General features: G+C 39.5%; 3 protein-coding genes across 3 annotated transcripts; all 3 read left to right on the forward strand.

Annotated features, from left to right (window-relative positions):
- Window positions 1–4733: 4733 nt before the first annotated feature.
- Window positions 4734–11471, forward strand: LOC311263215 (protein mono-ADP-ribosyltransferase PARP6-like; the record flags this gene model as incomplete). The annotated part of the gene is made up of 22 exons (XM_084363138.1): window positions 4734–4748; window positions 4860–4937; window positions 5819–5913; window positions 6006–6066; window positions 6173–6263; window positions 6351–6417; window positions 6528–6677; window positions 6764–6905; window positions 7567–7698; window positions 8048–8143; window positions 8247–8343; window positions 8423–8544; window positions 8649–8714; window positions 8859–8926; window positions 9056–9104; window positions 9261–9373; window positions 9480–9552; window positions 10455–10524; window positions 10649–10728; window positions 10815–10878; window positions 10982–11066; window positions 11171–11471. The coding sequence occupies 22 exons, from the start codon at window positions 4734–4736 to the stop codon at window positions 11265–11267; spliced, it is 1911 nt and encodes a 636-aa protein (XP_084219264.1). The 3' UTR covers window positions 11268–11471.
- A 1901-nt stretch (window positions 11472–13372) lies between these two features.
- Window positions 13373–14337, forward strand: LOC311264064 (ribonuclease P protein subunit p25-like protein). The gene has a single exon (XM_084364600.1). It carries the CDS (start codon window positions 13641–13643, stop codon window positions 14325–14327), a length of 687 nt encoding a protein of 228 aa, XP_084220726.1. The 5' UTR covers window positions 13373–13640; the 3' UTR covers window positions 14328–14337.
- A 1253-nt stretch (window positions 14338–15590) lies between these two features.
- Window positions 15591–18990, forward strand: cox5aa (cytochrome c oxidase subunit 5Aa). Its single transcript, XM_084364121.1, has 5 exons — window positions 15591–15742; window positions 16647–16763; window positions 18385–18506; window positions 18631–18748; window positions 18843–18990. The coding sequence occupies exons 1-4, from the start codon at window positions 15670–15672 to the stop codon at window positions 18742–18744; spliced, it is 426 nt and encodes a 141-aa protein (XP_084220247.1). The 5' UTR covers window positions 15591–15669; the 3' UTR covers window positions 18745–18748; window positions 18843–18990.
- Window positions 18991–20979: the final 1989 nt, after the last annotated feature.

Consider the following 20979-nt stretch of genomic DNA (forward strand, 5'->3'; position numbering starts at 1 on the left):
TATCCGCGGGCACTTGACATGGTCCTCGGTCAGGGCAGAGCAGGAGGTTGACCTTCTGACAGTAAATTACACTTCTTTCTTTAAATATCTTTTTCTGCTGTAGCTTGGTCAGTGTAGTTCTGTCCCTTAATGACTATAACTAATCTTATTATGACTTTTATTTTATTTCATTTATATTACTTACCTCAAGGACCAAGCTGCAAAAGTTACATTATTTACTCATGCAATATTAGATGTTTTATGGTTGTAAATGCTTGTACCTTAATAACTCTGTTCTTTCTGAGAATGGCATTAAAAATGTGTTTTAAACAGCTTTAACAGGCAAAATCTTTGAACACAAACTATAAATCTGTCAAAGCTGTTTAGATAAGTGTTTTGGAAAATGCTTTGATTTTGAGAGATCTCATTTTTCTTGTTCCTGTGAGGACGTTTGGCGAGTATGGAAATGCAAAAATCATACACACTTTTCATTTTGTCCCTTTCGCTTCATTTTCAGGATATTTATAATCAACACCATGCAGGAGCTATTCAGAAATGTTGTTCATTTGTCCAGATGCCACATCGCTTCAGGTGCACACCTGATCACGACTATGTCAGGACTTAAATGCATCTTTTTTTCTTTTTCTTATTACAGATTTTATATTCAACATTGGATAAGATAAGAGAGGACTTTACGAATCCCGAAGGAAATTTTTGCTACAACAATTTACAGTACAATCGACAAACCAGTAGCCACCAGTAGGCTCCCCGGGTCAGGGTCACACACTGGGCCCAGTTAAAGATATTTCTATCTGTCCCCTCCTTTTAAGGTTGCACTATGATCTCTCATTCTGAAGCTGTCAAATCATCTTTTACTGACTTTACGTCTTTGCATGTTAGACTTCATGCCACACTGTCGGACGGGCGGGGCTGCATCATTGTTTATCTTGTTGAGTTCAGCAGGGGTGGAACTGTGTCTACGTTCCTGCAGCATGATATGAAGATCTATCCAAATGCATTCACTTAGAGCTGATATACATTAATGGACTTTGAAGAAATGTGCAGCCAGGCTAAAAAATGACATGCACTGGAGGATATGACGACTGAAGAGTCAGAATCAGATTTATTGCCAAGTAGGTTTCAAATGCTCTGAGCTTGCTTTGGTATTTGGTGCTTAACACTGAACACAAAGTAAGTCAAGAAACATAAATAAAACATTGAAACATATGTGAATATGTGGAATGTACTGTATGTGCATGAATGTCTGAGGCAACAGTTGATGCTCGCAGGCATGCAAACCTGCTAACTTGGTAGACAGATGCATGGATGAGTACTATAAGTCATTCATGTACAGGATAGCAACACATGACTCATTTTTACCAAAGATAGGCGTGAAACCCAAACAAATATCCGGATGTCGCTTTGGTAAAGTATGCTATGGTAATGTGTACATATATATATAGATGTGCCTTGGTGGGCACATGTTACATGAGGTACATACTGTACCGCACCATAAAACTAGATCTACCCAGTGTCATGTTTAACATGTATGTGCACTCTCCCCAGTGTTATTTAATACAAGCTACATGCACTGTCTCAGCCCTCCTCAGTAATAAAAATCATTTCTATCTACTGACAGGGGAACCCCATTTTTTGTCAGCCATATTATTCCAATAATTGAAAAAAGGAACAAATATTTCTCCAGAATATGTGAAACTATGTAGAAATTGGATGGGGAGGCTCAGGCTTGCTCGTCCACTGTTGTTGTTGTTGGGGGGGAAACAGCTGGAGTCGTAATTTTCTGACTTGGCAGCTAATTAACCTGAACTCACAAATGCCTTACGGCAAACTTAAAAAACAACCTTAACTGGACCAGAAATATTTAGTGAGCTGAAGAGCTGAGCTCTAAAACAACTGAAGAATTTGTGAGAATTAAAATCATGTCTGTAAATGGTTATGCCTTATAGCTGTATAACAAGAAAACACAAATTATGAAGTATTTCATCCGTACCTTTGTGTCATTTATGAGCCCTAAATGTTCTCGGAACGTGTGGTTGTTGTGATCCAGCGAGAAATCTGACTCCAAACTGACTTTCACCCACCTCCTGTCCTTTTAAGGACAAATGGATGGAAGCCAGTGGAGCCACTGGCTGCAGGGATAATGCCTGCAGTACTGACTTCCAGTTTAAAGACTAATAAACTATTCCTTTCATATAACATCCAATACATTTCTCTCTCAGTTTTTACACATTCATAGCATCACAGCAACACACAAGTAACTGTGCTCTGCATCAGTTTATATGAGTCGTCTGATCCTACTGTACATATTCTAAGTTTTTGTTCTAGTTAATTTAAAAATGTGCAACAGCATGTAATCTGCAAAGTAACTAGAAACCGGTGGTGGTCCTAGCTCTCTCTCTCTCTCTCTCTCTCTCTCTGTCTCTCTGTCTCTCTCTCTCTCTCTCTGTGTGTCTCTGTGTCTCTCTCTCAACAACAGCTCTCTCTTGTGGACAACCAGTTGAACTGTCTTGACCTTCTGTCTGAGAGGGTCAACCTGCAAACCCACTGAAGTGTGTTGAAATGTGCAACAGATATTAAGTTATATATTGTATATCACACAACCTACACCTGTAAATTGCCTCACCACCTCTGCTCTCTGCTCCTGCAGTAATTCATTACAATCTCAGTCACAAGACTTTTTTTCAACTTAAGCTGCATCACATGTTCAAAACAGCTTTAGGCTTGGTGCTTTGTACATACTCGTAATCCTTTTCTTTGCTGTAATGTGAAGCTAATACGGATGTTTTTTTAATTGTGCTGTTTGTCTATATGATGTGGTGCTGTCATGTAAAAAAAAAAAAAAAAAATCCAACTCACTGGGGTGTTTTGGTCGATAAGCCACATACAACCATACAACTGCAATGTCCCTGGTTCGAATCCAGCTTGCATGTGTTGCTTTTCATAACACCCTATACTCTTTCTGTGCTAATTTCCTGTCTGTGTCTCTGAAAATTATTAAAAAGAGAGATCTTGATCTCAATTAAAGATGTCTGTATTTACCAACTTTTATCTATTTCAGTTAACTTCCTGACAAGTCACGATTTTGACAGTCTGTCACCAACAACAGATGCAGGAGATATTGTGTAAAGCGAGATGCTGCATGATCCCTGCATCACTGACTGTGAACCTGATGTTCATTTATCTTGTGGCTCTGACAGATGATATAACAGTAGGTGTACAAAATGACAAGGGGGCGGATACAACAACACAAAGACTGCACAATACGATTTAAATCAATATCTCTGAAACTAGTGTTGCTCACTGTGTTTACAGAAATTGCTTTATATTCTTTTATTTTTTTTCATGCACGGCCTTGAAAATGGCAGCGTACAGTATAGGGGGTTCAGGATACTGTGCCCACCCACTATAAATAAACATCGCCACAAACACCCACTCATGTCTAAGTGGATTACTCTGAGAAAAGCACTTGTTGAGAGAAGACTTGCACAGATGTATGCACTCCTAGAAGTGTCTAATCTGGCCAGACTGCAGAGCAGCAGGCGACGGCTAACAAGGGTAACTGCCGATTAAGGTCAGGCTGCAGCACAGCAGGCAGACAGGAAGACTAATAAATGCCAAACATCACCCGTATCACCATCCTTCAGCTCTGCCACCAGGGAACTTTGTTATCATCACAGTCTTAAAACTGATTCATGAAGCTGACTTTTCGCGAGTCTGGAGGATAGTGTGATACATGGGTTTGTTTTTCTCCTCTGTCACCGAGGAATAAACCATACCGTGGAAAGGATGGCAGATTGGAAACTATAAGTGTGCATGAAAAGCTCTCGAGCTGCAGGTCTCATCCTCAGCCGCTCTCCTCTCTCTGGACCAGGTTCAGCTGATCTGAGCAGTCAGTATCTGCAGCCAATCATGTGACACTGAAGTCCAGGACTGAACATGTGTGACTTCCTGCTGTTCAAACCAGAGGGGGAGAGGACGGCCAAGCACACGAGCGCCAGCCAAACAAACAGACAGGAATATTCACTGATTTTGTTGTTTCAGGATCACATATGGACATGAGACTCTCATTTTTGTTGTTGTCTTTTTTATATCATTGCATCGTTTGTCAAACGGGAATATGTGGAAACTCATGAAGGATAGGTAAGGACTGTTTGTTGTTACCAGACATTTTCCTGTCTTTTGAATCGTTTTCAATAATATCCTCGACAATATTTACATAATGGTAGGCAAAGATTCTTGACGATGAAAGTGTAGTTTAAATTGTGAAGAAGATACTGAGAGTAATGTGTTCATAGATGTAACATGTTGAGGGAGCTGAACTGATTAAGCCACATATTTTTCCAGCACGTGTTTAATTGTGTCAGCCACAGTGGAAGAGGCAGAGTGTTGATCGTTGCTGAAGAAGTGCCAAAAAAACTCAACACATGGTGAGTTTATAAGCTGCGGATATCCCTCTTCCATTCATATTTTATTCTTAACACCACACAGTCTGGATATGATTTTAAGGTTGTAAGTTGGGTCCATTTTCTGACATTTTATAGACCAAATAGTTAGTTGATTAAACAAGAACATAATTGGCACATTAATTGACAGTAATAGTAATCATTGGTTGAAGTTTTGTTTTGTTTTGCAACCAGATATAACACAGGGACGACATTAGATACATACATACGCGACTCCTGTATTGAAATGTTCATCGTCTACAGTACATGTTGTAATATATCCTCGAAAGTATGTTGAGATCAGAGGCAATCTCAGCAGAGTGGTTAGCTGACTTCATCTGGATGGACAGAAGGAACAAATTAGCAGAGTAAATAAGAGGATTTTTTCATTCACAGCTCTTCTCTTTAACCCGACAGGAGACTGAGTGTGAGCAATGGGCAGAGAGCCAAACTGATGAGGACAGTGACACAGAGGAGATCATGTATGGGATCCATGTAAGCATTATTTACTATATTATTCCAAATTATCATTACACATTTGAGTAAAGTCAACGACGTACAGAAACGTTTGCAAAGGCTACTGAGTTGTGATTAAAAAGACATCATATTGTCACTGGAGGTTGAAATGGCAATGGCATAAAGTTTGGAGTCGACAGAAACACTATAAATAGTTTGTAACCGTATCATGTAGCTGTTAACCAAAATAAGAACATTTTAAAAATACATTTATAATTCCTCCTTTGAAGCATCCATCCACAGTTGTATTAACACGTTTTACTACACACTAACATACTTATTAGATGTGATTTACACACACAAACAACTCCTTTAGCTGTTAAAACTCATACAGCTAAAGAAATAGTTGTTCGCCAAAGAAATATTAACTCAACGTCCACTTACTAGATTTCTTTGGGCACTTTCAGCAGCATGTTGTGGCCTTCATCAGCCCAAGCAGTTCATGGGAGTAAAGGAGTATTCATAAATGAATAAACAAATATGTAATTATTTCTTAACTGAATATAATCATAATAAACAGTTGGTCATTATTACATAAATATGTCATTTAATTAGTCAGTGTGCTTCACAGGAGGAGTTATGCAAATACAGTCGATTAATAATCAATAAACACTTAAAAAATGTCCTTATATCCACTTATAGCTACAGTTTATTGTGCTATACTTAGTTATAAACCATTTATTTATTGTTTATATACTATTTATAAATGCTAAATAGAAAATTACCCCCATTCTTTATCATAAGATACGTCTTCTTATCAGCCATTGTTGTAAAAACCATGAGTGGTTTGATCCCTCGGCCCCCTGTGGTGCTGAGCTGTTTGGACCATAAGGTAAGTGTGTTAGTGTTTGTCTGCACAGGAGAGCTGTGCCACTGACCTGTATCACCACCCCCAGCTGGACACTGACATTGAGGCAGTCAGGACTTTGTATTCAGACGCTGCAGTCTCCGTCAGGTCAGAACATCTTTTATATTCATATTCTGGCCTTAAAGGAAACCTTCTCTGCTGCTTTCACATCAAATCTCTCTTTCATGTTCCTGTGTTAGGGAGTTTGGGTCAATTGATGATTTGGATGTTGACTTAAAAATAAATGCCAACCTTTTAGAGGTAAGTTATACGTACAGACGCTCAAATCAAGTACAGTATAGTAACATGCTTGCTGTTGGTGGAATGTTGATCTGTTTAAGATGATTACACTGTTTGGTGTCCACAGGAGGAAGTGGCCAAGGCCTGGAGGATTAATCCATTAGAGCCCATCGTGATCCGTCTGCACTTCTCTCTGTCTCAGTATCTGGACGGACCTGGTGAGAATCAACAACACTGCTGCAAGCAAAATTCACTGAATATTTCAAAATACTATAAGTAAATGCGACACATGTTTCTCACCACAGCACCCTCAGTTAAAGTCTTTCAACCATCCAACAAAGATAACTTCAGCTTCGGGAAACAACTGCAGAAGTGAGCGTTTGTATAGTTTTCTCAGCTTTTCTCAGTGCATGTTGCAAAAGGCACATTGTAACAGATGTCACTTGGATATGAATGACGAACTCTTCATTCCTATCTGCCAGTATTCTCACAGTCTTCTTATCTCGGGAGTGGAAACATCTCACCAATGAGGGCGTCACAGTCCGACAGAAGAGGAGACAAAGCTGGTTCAGGCCGAGTGGAACCATTAAGAAAGTTCGTGCGAGACTTAACGTCTGGCTCCCACCATCAAAGTATGTGACAATTCAGCAGTTTTATCACTGAATCAATCTGTCCTTGAAGTCTCTATTGACTTGGCTTCATCACTCTCGGTGGGCAGGTCCCACGACCTCCAGGAACCTTCTGTGAAAGAAAGGATCATTTTACCAGCGATAAAACTGAGCCGCTTCACCAATCACACAACCTCCTACACCATCAAGAATCCCACAGGAGAGCTCTTCACGTACACACCCAGTGGAAAGGTGAGTGCTCTTCAGTTAATTAAAGTCATTCCAACCCAATTGCCAGAGTAAATGTTGGCAATGTACATTTCTGCAAACCATGCATATGCCGAAACTGTACATTTCTTTAGGTTCAAATTAAGATTACATGTTGTGACAATGCTGTACTCAAGATCTGGTTAGGTTTAGGCACAAAAAACACTTGGTTTGGGTTCGGAAAAGATCATGATTTGAATTATGTGGTTCAGTCGGCACAAACAGAACAAAATTGTACCAACGTCTAAAAGTCTAAAGTATATTTGTTGGCACTAACCCAACTGCGAATTGACCTACCTGACATATCCTTCAAAAAATCCAGAGGTTTCATACTTACAACCTTTTTAAACGCTGCCTTGAACAGAGGTCTCTTGCTCAGCTGTCATGCCACCACCACCACCCCACCTTCTGACATGAAAGTCAGCTCATATACATGAAATAAGAACGTGATATGACACATATTGCAGAAATGTTAATATGAAACATATGAAATGTACAAATTTGAATGTTTTTGTGGTTTGCAGAAAAGTCGAATGCCAAGATGTAATTCCTTTGACTGGGCTCGACATCCACCTGAGTATTCTGACCATCTTTCCAGGTTTTTGTCTGCACTATTACTTAAGTGTTTGTGCCTCTTCGTCCACAGAGGGTGGTGGTGTCAGCAGTCAAGTCATCAGCACAGCTTAGTACCAAACAGCTGATAGAGCTGCTATTCTCCTCCCAGGCCATCGGGCACTGTAGGAGCACCCCATCTCTGCAGCATGGCTTCTTAGTACAGGTAAAACACAAGTCAGAAAGTCTTTGTCAGAAAGGGAATTTAAAGAGTAACTGCACCCAGTCTCATTGTCCAGTTTGCTGACACCTGATAACTTGTGGTGACCACATGCTCCTCCCACACAATGTGCAGCGCATAGACAACCTGGGTCAAATGGATTTTACCATAGCTTTAAAATGAGTTAGTGGTATAATATTCTTAAGTTTAACATCAGTCAGTAGATTGTTCCATGCAGTCAGTTCAGAAATCTTAGAAACTTTTGAGTTTTGGGAACAACAAATAGTCAAATGTCCACGGGGAAGATTTGATCACTACGTGCAAACAACATGCATGTTTTTCACTGTGTTCACAGGTACTTAGGTATGCTGAGCAGAGAATCCCCACGCTGAATGAATACTGTGTCGCCTGTGATGAGCGACATGTGTTTCAAAACGGCCCAATGTTAAAGGTACGCTGCTACACAGAAATTAGCTAACGTTTCAGTGGCTTAACGACTGGAGCAAGTTGACTGCTAACATGTTGTCCCTGTTCTGCTTTTTGTTTGTCTGCAGCCAGCAGTTTGCACCAGAGAGCTATGTGTGTTTTCCTTTTATACATTAGGGGTTATGTCAGGAGCTACAGAGGAGGTTGCCACCGGTGCAGAGGTTGGTAACTCACACACACGCTTTTATCTGGATGATCATAATATAAGATTACTGTGTTGAAATACCATCTCTTCTACAGGTAGTTGACCTGCTGGTGGCCATGTGCAGAGCTGCCCTTCAGTCTTCACGCAAGAACATCATATTTGAGCCGTACCCCTCCGTGGTTGATCCGTACAACCCCAAGACTCTGGCCTTCAGTCCTAAGGTATCAGACGAACTGATCTAATTTATGTGATTTTTAATGGGCTAATGATATTGTTAATCATGTGATCATGTAATCATTAACACATCATTGTGTTGTTGTGGCAGAGAAAGAGCTATGAGAGGCTGCAAAAGGCTCTGGACAGTATCTTGTTAATCAGGAGGATGGCACAGGTGATCTTAAAATGAATCCTTCACACATGAAACCATTTTTTTAGGATTTACATTTTCATCTGAGAATAATCTGAAAGCTGGCGAATGTCTCCTCGACAGCTGCGTTAATGTTAGAGGGATTAAAGTGTATTATATCATCTCCAGGGTCCATATTCTGAAATAAAGAAGCAGATGGACAAGATAGACCCCCTCGCTCATCCTTTACTACAATGGTGAGTGACACAATCTAAACTGGCCTTTTCACTCATACTTTTATTCGATTTCATAAACTTGATATGTCATAAAATCTGAATGTGTATTAGATTCATACCCAGCTGTGTGTTTTGTATGTTTGACAACAGGATTTTAGCCAGCAACAGATCACACATTGTCAAGCTTCCACTGAACAGGGTACGATAGAGGCGTTCACAGTACTGATACAGTAGCTGCAGTTTCACAGCAGTAGTGATTGATAATTGCCCAGATATTGTGTGTTTTCTACTTTACATACATTTTAATTTGTTGTCTCTCTCTCATGTATTCTTTTAATCCCTTGGTGCACAACAGCAACTTAAGTTCATGCACACGCCGCATCAGTTCCTGTTGATCAGCAGCCCTCCATTCAAAGAGGCTCGTTTTCAAGCTGCCAGGAAACTTCACGGCAGCACCTTTGCTTTTCAGTAAGTAAAATCAAAGCGGTGCCACTAATAGAAAACCGTCATATCAACACTGTACAAAGCATGATTCCTGCTTCATATACTCAAACCCTATTTTCTCTTCTTTCAGTGGTTCCCACATTGAAAACTGGCACTCGATTTTGAGAAATGGCCTAATTAATGCCTCTTATACAAAATTACAGGTAGAGTATGATAATAACGAATGGTTATGTGCTCTTTGAGCTGTGTCGATTTAATCTCTTAGACCAGGGGTTGCTTAGATTGTAGAAACCAGCAAGAGAATGATACATTTTGAAAGTATCCCACTGGCTCAGTGGCTGTGTAGCCACATCCAACTCCCTCATGTCTCATTAATATAGAAGAAAACACACCTGGCATTATCATGATGCATGTAAACAGTGAACATGGCTATAGTTAGACTCACTGCTGTCAAGCTATAACAAGTTAGTATCGGGAAATTTCGCTGCACTTTCTCTTACATTCTTGTACGACTAGCTCGCCAATAGCTTTAAATAAATATATCTACGTCGTCCACCATGCCAAGCATTAAGGATATTTCAACGTTTGTTTTAAGAGATTTAAACAGACTTTTAAAGTCCCCCTCCAGTCAGACATGTGTTTTTTGTCTTCTTCTTACAGTTGCATGTTTGAGCTCCACTGTGTAGAATGATTTATGTGCAGTTTGACACTAAAAGGCTTTTTTCACATTCACTGTCGAAAGTGAAAAATGACCTCTGTTCTCACTGAAAATCTGATTATAAGAGGGGGCGCCATAAGAGCCTTATTTGTGACAGCACAAATAGTTTAGAAGCTAATCCTGGTTCAAATATTAGCATAAATAAGTGTGATGTGGAAACTTGACCTCCATTGTGTCCAACAGTTAAACTTCTGTAATGAAAATATTTACATATTCATATATTCTTGGATTTATTATGAAGAAGAAAGACAGGGTGCCATTTAATCTTATCAAACATACATTAGAGAATTTGTATGTACTGTATGCCTTAATACATGTGTAGAGGGGATCTTTAAGTTTTCATCTGAGAGTTAATCTCGTGTTTTTTTGTCCTGTTTCCTATTTAAGCTTCACGGAGCTGCATATGGGAAAGGCATTTACCTGAGTCCTATCTCAAGCATATCATTTGGATATTCTGGTACGAATGCACACTATAATTCTTTTCACAATACTCTGCATACAAACTGTCCTATTTATACAAAGACTGCCATTACTTAATGATTCTAACATGCCTTTTAAACGCATCCTTCCTCTTCGTACAGAGATGGGCAAAGGGCAACACCACATACCCAACAAAAAAGAATTCATAAAGAACTACAACTACATAAACAAAATCAAACAGGTGGATTATCGTTCACAATTTGCTAAGATTCACGTCTCCTTTCTCTCCTTTTTTGTATCTCATCCTGTATTCTCTCCTTGTCTTAGGAAGAGCCGGGGCGAGCCAGGTTTCTGCAAAACAGGAACTTAAACTGCATCGCTCTCTGTGAAGGTAAAACTGAGAATTATATCTATGTGTTATGAGCCTTGATTTGATAATACAAGGACTGATTTTGTGACATTGTTTTATAAAAGCTCTCTGTATGACTTGACAGTGATAACCTCAAAGCACCTTCAAAAACATGGGAACATTTGGGTCTGTCCGATATCTGACCATGTGTGCACACGTTTCCTCTTCGTGTGAGTACAACACGAAGCAGCAGCGACCTGCCTCGCAGTGTAATAAGAAATTCACGGACTACATTTCGGATTTCTTCAATGTTCTGCTTATTTCTCTTTCTCAGGTATGAGAACGGCCAGGTGGGAGACGTCCACATCAACACTCAGGAAGCCAGGATCCACAGGGAAATTTTACAAGTAATTGCTTCAAAGCCGTGCTGAGCCTCCGAAGCAAGACAAAACAGTGACTGGGAATATGTGCTAGTTTCTTTGTGGCTGAATTCATTACACTTTTATTGGTTTGACAAGTGAACATACAACAATGAGCTGCCTGATATTACATTTTTCAGCTTTTGTGTAAAAAAAACGCCAACTGAAAGGCAGGAAAATACCACAACATATCCTAATAGTAGATGGATGAAACTATAACGCTTAATAACCACGATTAATAAATGGTAAATGTATAGTTAATTAAACAAAATGAGCTGCTTTATAAACCATTATTAAGGAAGTTTTATAAACATCAGTAGCAACTTAACAATAAACATTTGCTTAGTAAATGGTTTATAAAGAAGTGTTGTTGTTGTTTGTTAACAGCATAATAACAACTAACTACAGTTTAATTAACTATAAATGTACCATTCGTTAATGATGGTATTATAAAGAGCTGCTGTTGAAACTAGTTTGTTGTCACACACCTGTAAAAGCTTTTTTTTGCCTTATATCTTAATTTGCAGTCTGGTGAAGTTTAAAATCTGTGTCATGGTCAAAACAATTTACTGTAAACACATATTTTGTACATTTTTTTAAATAAAGGTTTTTTTTGATAATTTGTTCAAATGATAAAATGTATTCCTCACACACGTTAATGCAGATTGCCCACAGCTCGAGGACACACTGTGTTATTAATGCAATATGTGCGTTCTACCACAAGGTGGAAGTGTAACCAATGGCAATTACACACAATAGACACTCCTAAAATGTATCTGATCCACATTTGCATAAAAGATCCACATTTGAGACAGAAGACACATGAAATAGCTCTTCATTCAACTCTTTCATTGCCATATATGTATATGTGTGTATGTATGTAAGTGTGCCATAAGAAACGTTGATAAAATAATCAAAAAGCATTGCAGAGGTGAATTTAATGTGTGGGAATTTTACTTTGTTTTCTAAGAGCAATAAAAACAAACACAAAGCAGCTGAAATCAACATAACCATCTATTCAACACTCCTTTTCCATGTTTTACTGTCGACCTAACACTACACAATTTTTTGTGCAAGGGACGCATTTTCTATCAGACAAGACTCTTCCCTGCAGTTGTGGCTTTGACTGGTCTTGAAATAAAATCCTGAGCCCTCTTTGTCTGAGAGGAAGACGAGATCTGGACGAGACCTAGTAAAAGAGGTCTTGAGACACATGTAACAATGTGCTTTGAATTGACATTCATGGCCAGTGGATTATTCTCTCGGGAACCAATTGTAATATGCCCTGAACTGTACAGACACCACTGAGAACCATGTATCTGTGCTCATCGTTCAAGTCAGTGAATATCATGGGGTGCATGCCATCCTGTCAGGCAGAAATGCACCATTATAACAGTATACTGGTTCCATATGAGACCCGCAGCTGCCTCCTGACCTCCTCCTCCTGTCTGCATCTGGATACAGATCATTTCTAGAAGTTTTCAGCAGCTTGAAGGTATGATTGTCCTCATAAATGTCATTGATTCGAAGAAGGCACATTTATGTAGGCCTGGCAAGGTTTTTCTGGGTCAGCCCAGCGGGCGCTGGACTAAAGGGAGGAGAACTGTGAAGTTGCTGTAATAGCCCAAAGGAAGACACTTCTTGAAGACCATATGGCTCTCTGATGATAGTGCAGAGGGGAAGCTGTCTTGAAAACCATGATATGTTGCCTCAGCTATTATCTTTTTCTAAATATTTATCTACTCTGGTTAAATTGTAGATTGGTGCAGTATCTGCAAAAAAAGGCACATCAAGAATGTCAACAATCAGAACCAATTCAGTTGAAACAAAGGATTGTTTCAACTGCATGCCTTGTTAAATCTCATTAACTCGTGTTTATTCATCCATATAATTCAAGCAACCACATGGACAAATAAAATCTCTGAGCCCTCGAGGGTTTAACAAAAGCTTCCCTCCAAAACCAACAAACTAGAATGTGACGGACATTATTAAATGTTGCATGTGCCTTTAAGAGCACTATGTCCCACTCTACATGTCTCTCTCTGAGCCTCATATGTGTTTGTTGGCATCAGCTGTCCTCAGTGCTGAATAGAGCAAGGACATCTTTTCCTTCACATCAATGGGATTAGAGGAAGAAATACCCTCTTCATACTGCTGGCTGTCATCTCAGTGCTCAGAAGACAAAATGGAAATGCAGTATGGGCAGAGGACAGGAAGAAGATCACAATAAGTCACAAGTTTGGATTACAGCGCTGATCAGTTTTTAGTTTCTTATACTAAATGGACAAGAAACGTGTTTCCGATGTCAAGGGAGATATGGAAATAATCCGAAACAGCAGGCTCAGAAACATCATCCTGCACTGTTATTTCACTGCCTTCTGAACAATGACTGAACCCAGGGGTCAGGTGAAGAGTTCAAATGGGGCCAACAGCTCTGTGATGGCACTGCAGTCTGCCTCCTTCAACCCTGACGTCCCATCTTCATCTTTGCCTCCAAAACTTGGCCGGAGTCACTTCAGGAGAGTCAGCCGCACAGAGGACAGCAGCCCCTACCCGATCCCTGGCTTGGCAGCAGACATCCTGCACATGCGAGTGAAAGAAGGAAGCAAGATCCGCAATTTGCTCCGGTTTGCAACAGCCCGTATGCAGGGGGAGGGAAAAGACAGCAATGGGACATCGCTGAGACAGGTGGTCTTCAGTGGCTCAGGGAGAGGAGTCACCAAGACAATCACCTGTGTGGAGATTCTGAAACGTAAAGTGGGAGGGCTCCACCAGGTGTCCAAGCTCCACTACAAGACAGTGAATGAAGTCTGGGAGAGTCCACAGCAGGGAGAAGCAGGTTTAACCATGCAGAGGACAGTCCCTGCTATCTGTATCCTGCTTTCTAAAGACCCTCTGGATCCACAGGAACCTGGATACCAACCCCCCCAAACCCCGAGTGTTCCCCCAGAGGATGTAGAGAGACGCAGAGCTCTGCTGAGGCCAGCTCCCAGTCCCTCCTCACAGCACACAGCCAAGAGAGTCTGTCTGCATGACTGGAGTGAATGTTCTCCACAAATGTCCAAAATCTGAATGAGAAATACTTGAAAATGAATATGTATAGTAGGCTTGATCAGAGGGCTGTTTTATCATATCTTTTTGGCAGCATCAAGTTTGCCTAAAATATGACATGACATCAATTTTAACTTTTATATTCTAATGTTTATGCACCGTCTTCTTAAGTGAACAACTGCCTCTGCCGCCAGTCACCAAAATGGAGGATACTCTCAGTTCTGAGCTTCACTTAGAATTGATTCAGGCAATGATACTCTAAATGATTAGTAGCAATAAGTGCATGTTGTAATTTAAATCTTTTTTGCAATACTTGAAAAGTAATGTATATGTTTATATGAGTATGAGCAATAATACAAATAGTCATATAAGTATTTATATATTATTAATTTCAGATTCAAACTGTAGACAGAGCACTGTAAAAGTACACAAAGTAGGTCACAGCCATTGTAAATATAAACATCAAGGTTTTGATCAGTAGTCATTAATGTTTTTTACTTTTGGAGGGAATTCATGTACATTACAATAGATCGTAGTACCACTTTGTTTTGGTTAAAAGTTGATTTTCATAATAATGCTGTCTGTTTTAATTTATGTAACAATAAATGAACTACCTACCTCTGCCATGGAGGTTATGTTTTCACCCTTGTCCCATTCTTTGTTTGTTGGTTTGTTGTTTGGTTGGTTTGTCAGCAGGATCACACAAAAACTACTGAACAGATTCCCATGAAACTTGGATGGAGGATGAGTCTCTGCCCAGAATAGACCCCAATAACTTTTGGTCCAGAACCAGAGAAAGGGACGGATCCAAGAATTTTTTTCCCCCTTTTTAGACACTTTCATTAATTTTTCAGGGAATAATGCATGGATCTTGATGGTAAAATCAGGCGTATTTAGGTGGCTGTTTGTGTGTGTGTGTGTGTGTGTGTGTGTGTGTGTGTGTGTGTGTGTGTGTGTTTAATGCCATCAACCTGCCAGGGACTGTTGTTGAAAATTAGCTTGTATGGGCACATTTACTGGCATAAATCTGGCACATTTACATGATAGACTCTGGTGCTCATGTTAATTAATGTGCATTCTCCCTTTTTTTAAATAAAATAAACAAAATAAACCAAAATCCCATGCTTATTGAACCTCTCTGTCAGAACAATGACGTGTGTAGGAAGATCTACCTGGCCACTTCACAGTGTTATTTCTGGGTCAGAACCAGCAGGTCAACAATACAGCAAACATCACAACGAGCTACGATCTGCGCATGCGCACGACCGGGATGCTTACGTGACGGGCGAACACGTTAGCGCAGCGCTAGCTTCCGTTTGAGAACCCTCGCCGGTCCGGTCTGTGTAACTGGCTGTCCCGCATCATGTTCAGAGCCGCCGTCCGACTCTCGGTCTCCGGTGTCCGGAGTTTAACCCGAACGCAACCACGGTGCCAAGGTATTTGTTCATTCGGCTATCACCTCTGAGTGTTATTTAGTCATTTGCTAGCGTACAGACCTGCCAGGGCGAAGTTCTAACGGAAGTCAAGTGTGGCTGTCTTCACATTGCAGCGCCCGCGCGGCTAAGCTAGCTAGCTGAAATTAGCTTGGCCAGTGTAACTGTCACTTGTAATGCACGCCGCGATGTTAAACATATCAAGGTGTCACTCAAATGATATAGACTTTCGTTCATTACTCCCATTACGCACAAAACCTGGGTGGGTGCCGCTCTAAAAACGCCCCGGTGTTCAGCTCGGTGGTGTCTGTGTCCTTGTCATGACCCACTTGGAAGGCTGAATGCTGGGCCCTGTTGTCCTGCTGCTTATGCTAGTTGCTAACGTGCTATCTAGGTTAGTTGTCTAACGGCTAGCTAGTTGTGTTCAGATAACTAGTGGCAGGGATTGTTTACATCGAGGTATGATGTGGTGCCGACAGTAACCAGTTGTCGTGATGGTTTGGCTGAAACGTTGCTACAATAGCTTGACCTCTCAGGGAAGTAAAATATGTATATGTCTAATGATCATTGTCTAATGTATATGTCTAATGATCATTGTCTGAGTACCACACTCCCTTATATAGGCCTATATCATATGAGCCATAATATGCAAAGAAGTCTCCTGTGTGTTTGTCAAGGTGCTTCCAGCCTTGTAGGTGCAGTAGTGGGCAGGTCATGTCAGGACGCTGGCCATGACCCAGCTGCGTTACATTACTCGACAGCATTTGTCGTCTTTCCAAGTCACTCGGTGTATATTCCCTTGACCGTGTTTGCCCTTCTGCAATATCAGACTCTAGATGCCACTGTAAACAGCTTTTTACATTCATTGGTGATAAGATGTCTAACCACAAGTGTTTTCATTGTGCAGCTGTTTTGGCCTCAAGGTGTTACTCACATGGGAAGCAGGAGACAGATGAGGAGTTTGATGCCCGCTGGGTCACCTATTTTAACAAGCAAGACATTGATGCATGGGAGCTGAGAAAAGGTAAGTTTATGGACGACTGAATGAATATTGCCCAACGTTTATTGCAGGGTTTTGGATAAGGAAGTGGTTTAGCAAGTCTAAGCAAAGATAATTCAGAGTATACTGTGAGTCAACAGAGAGTTCGACTGTTAAATGACAATATTTAATTTCCAGGATGAGTGCATGTCTGATTAAATGTTTTGATTTTTCATTTCTTTGCTAGATATAACTAAAAACATTCACAGTATGCTGTAGTGCAATAGACACTCCTAAAATGTAAACAACAAATGCACATTTTGTTTACAATCAATCAGTGCTTATGTTTGAATGAGGATCATAACTGATATGTCTGTAATCAGCGCTGCAATGATTTTTTAAGATTTGTTGTCAACTTTTAAATTAAATTCCCACTATTCTGATCATCTGTGAGGCAGACTCTCTGATTTCAGCTTCTTAAATGAGAATAATTTCAGTTTTTTTTACCCTTCACTCTGTCATCGAATATTCTGAAGTGGAATACATAATCAAATTGTAAAAAGATGGACATTTGTTTGTGAAAATGAATCTTCAACTGTGGGGGGAAAAGACAGCAGTACTGCAGTTGTCTGCCTCGCTGTACTAATATCACTGTCAGAAAAACAGGAGTCAACCACACAATACCATAATCATGTGTGCATCAATATGATGATCTGTTTGTGATTTGGGGCTACTTGTCTTAAAATAAAGACAAAAAATATAAAAATGATGGGGGCATTACAGTATTCTTTCTCAGTCAAAGTCTGATCCAGTAGGTCAAAAATACACAAAACATCAGTGCAATCCACTAAGGTGCTGAATTAGCACTCTGATCACTTTCCAGAGTGATAAAATCCTTTCTCTGAGACTCATACACAGCTGTGTAGTGTTTGTAGTGTAGTGCCATCTGATAAGCTGTGAGATGCATTCATCCACTGAACTTCTTGGATTGTATTTCATCATCTCAGTGGTACCCGATACAATGGCAGGAAGAAAGGGAAAGGTCCATTATCAGGTGAGAAAAGATCAGACCAGAAATTGAAAGAAATGGCTTAGTTGGCAGTCTTAATGGTTGGATATTACACTGGACCACATGTCAGAAGTAGTGTTGCAAATGTGAGGTTGCAGGTTTAACTAAAAAAAATGTTCTCAACATGAATATTCAAACAGCATTGAAGGATAAGGAAGGGGTTATTCCATATGTTTTAGTGTCAACAAATACCTCAAAAAGAACATAACCAGCAATATGTTAGTCTCTCTTTCTCTGTAGATCTAAAGCTTTTAGAAATGTGTCATAAATATTGAGTTTCATTGTTAAAACAGGCTCAGTCATTTCCTAAAATAGCTGGAAACTGTAGATTTGACCAAAAACTCCTGTCGGAGAGAAATGATTGGTCCAAGTTGTGTAATTATGCGGAGGTCTAGGAAAATACAGACAATATTTTTGAGTGGGACCAGTTCATTAATAGTTTTGGCCACTTTGTGGGTTTTATTCACATAAGACAAATGTAGGAAGTTGCCCTTCTTACAATTTTAAGAAACTGAAGAGATGAAATAAATTTGGCTTATAGTAAAAGTGATGATTTCTCTCTGATCTCCAAATGAAAAATGTAATTTCTTCTTCCAGGGATGAACACATTGATTGGGTACGATCTGGTACCTGAGCCAAAGATTCTTGAGGCAGCACTGAGAGCCTGTCGGAGGTTAAACGACTTGGCCAGCGCTATCCGAATTCTGGAAGCTGTGAAGGTGAGAGAAAAACCCAGTGTGTTAGCATGGTATTAATTCAAGGAACATTGCCAACCAGCATCTTTGCAGTTGTTAGTCATTAGTTATTGATTAACTTGGGTGTTACTATTTCTTATTTCCTCAGGACAAAGCCGGCCCTAATAAAGACATCTACCCGTATGTGATCCAAGAGCTGAAGCCAACATTAGACGAGCTCGGCATCTCAACACCCGAAGAGCTCGGCATCGACAAAGTGTAGACAAGTAGGTGTTCAAATTCTCCAATCAGTCCTCCCCCCCGCCGACTATGTTTGTAATAAGATGTCAATCTAACAGAAAATCTGTTTGTTTGTTTCAGATCGAACAACGGTGGATATCCTCTGGACACAGAGACATTGTACTTAAATGTTTGCCTCATATAATACGTGCTATATTTAATTTGACCTTTATTAAGTTCTGTTGCTTGTAAAATATTGATGAACCTAATAAAGGATAATGTATCTTTATTGAGTGTCACTCACAAGTATGTTTGGGATATTTCAAAAAGTGTGAGTACTTATTGAAGCAATACATTTATTTCAAGTGGTTCTAATAGAGAGCAGAGCGTCGCTTTAAGGTGCATATTGTCTGAGTGTGTCTAGACGCTTTTTGTGAAAGTCACATTTTGCCACCAGGGAGCAGCGTTTTCACACGAATGTAACAATCATTTTACTGTATTCAGTCTATATTACATCTGTTTTCATTTCAGGGAAAATTAACATGCTGGTTTAATAAACGTGTTCAAATGGCAAATGGTGTAGTGTTATTATCAACGCATAACTGGAATATTGTCAAAGGGAAACAAAATATTGAAAGATTATTTTAAATTATTTTTGAGCTATTTTATTTTTTAACTTATTTAAGAGTTGGATTGAGAAAAATGATTTCATACATTGATTGTTCTACATGCTTAAATTTGATTATTTAAATATTGGCATTCCTTATGGTGCATTCACATATTTTAAAAAAAAAATCAATTATAGAAAAAGAAATTACAATCAGTTAGAGGTGCAAAGTATGCATATATACACACTACTCAAAAGTTAGGGATGTAGAAATGATGAGTGTATATATACATGTACATGAATATGAAATAGAAGTCAAATAAAATGTTTTTGGATGCATTATTTTTGGGCACCAAAACACAATAAGAATCCAGATATGTCAGAATAAACAATCAAGTGAAACACTAAAATATCCCAATATGCCTGACTAATTTTGAGTAGTGTATAAGTACACATTTGCCATTTCCTATAAACAATAAGACAACATGATAGCAGCTGAGGTATAGCACTTCTGTATATTTCATGTTTAGTGTATAGTGCACATTTTCTGAAATTGCATCAACCCTATATGCAAATATAATAATATTGCCAAGATGTGCTTACAATGAATATGAGCGTTACCTTCACTGGGATGAGCAGAAAATCCCTCCAAGGTGTATCAGTGAAACATTAAAGGATTAAGTCAGCGGGCCTTTGGAGTCAAACTTAATTGTTGTCATACCACTTTGTAATATGTGCAGTCATTCAGTTCTCTTCTCTTAAACATGATGTACTTCATGGAAAGATACTCTTACCTGAGTTGAGTAAAATACTTCAGAGCTCCTTTATTCACTGCAGTGTTGGCCATTATTTAAATTAAACGGTAACTCACCAATTGTACACATTAATGAGCGTTTACGGGTCTTAATACTGCATATGTGAAAAAAGTTGTATAAAACCTTTTGTGGCTCCAGGGGAAGCTGCACGTAATCTCATAATATGCCTGGAGTGATGTCACTCTACACTAACTTGGACTAAGTAGTCCAGTGGTTGAGGATTGTACTCCTATAACATTGTTTTACTCATTATGGACATTATGGAGGCAATATATCAGATTACATACAGTTTCCTCTGGAGCCACAAAAGGTTTTATACTAGTGTTTTCATAAATGCAGACCTGTAAACACACTTTAATTTGTAAAATTGGTGCAGCTACCCTTTAAGTAAACCACTATTTTATGAGGCACAATAGGAGTAACTGCTTGTACTAGTTCTACATCCACTCCTGCAACATTGTCACTCTGAATGGGGTTGACTGAATCTATATGAGATAAATATATTTCAGAGTTTAGGTATTTGGGAGGAATGACTTAGTTTAGGTTTTGTATGCTTGCAATGTCCCTTTTCAAGTCTATGAATGCAACATTTGGCTGCTAGATCATGTAAAGCAAAGTTTGTGGTTTCAATTTAAAGAGTAGTATAAAGCCTCTTGTGGCTGTAGAAGAAGCTGAATCTGATGGTGGCTGAGTTGCATTGTGGGTAATGTAGGTACCAGGTTTTAAAAAGGAAGAAGAATGCGTGGAGTAAAAAAGATATCTCTGGTTCTGCTGTAACGATTTTCATCATTTGTTTTTAAAATGTCCAACAGTGTTACAGAAGTGCAATTCTTGACCGCTGCTTTTCAAAACCTGA

The sequence above is a fragment of the Pagrus pagrus genome (assembly GCF_965226575.1).
Source record: "Pagrus pagrus genome assembly, chromosome: 10".
Lineage (NCBI taxonomy): Eukaryota > Metazoa > Chordata > Actinopteri > Spariformes > Sparidae > Pagrus > Pagrus pagrus.

Bases quoted from the DNA above. Each gene is read 5' to 3' on its own strand.
- LOC311264064 (XM_084364600.1), top strand. From the start codon at position 13,641: ATGACTGAACCCAGGGGTCAGGTGAAGAGTTCAAATGGGGCCAACAGC.
- cox5aa (XM_084364121.1), top strand. From the start codon at position 15,670: ATGTTCAGAGCCGCCGTCCGACTCTCGGTCTCCGGTGTCCGGAGTTTA. The intron at 15,743-16,646 runs GTATTTGTTCAT...TTCATTGTGCAG, and splicing joins AACGCAACCACGGTGCCAAG to CTGTTTTGGCCTCAAGGTGT. The intron at 18,507-18,630 runs GTGAGAGAAAAA...TTATTTCCTCAG, and splicing joins GAATTCTGGAAGCTGTGAAG to GACAAAGCCGGCCCTAATAA.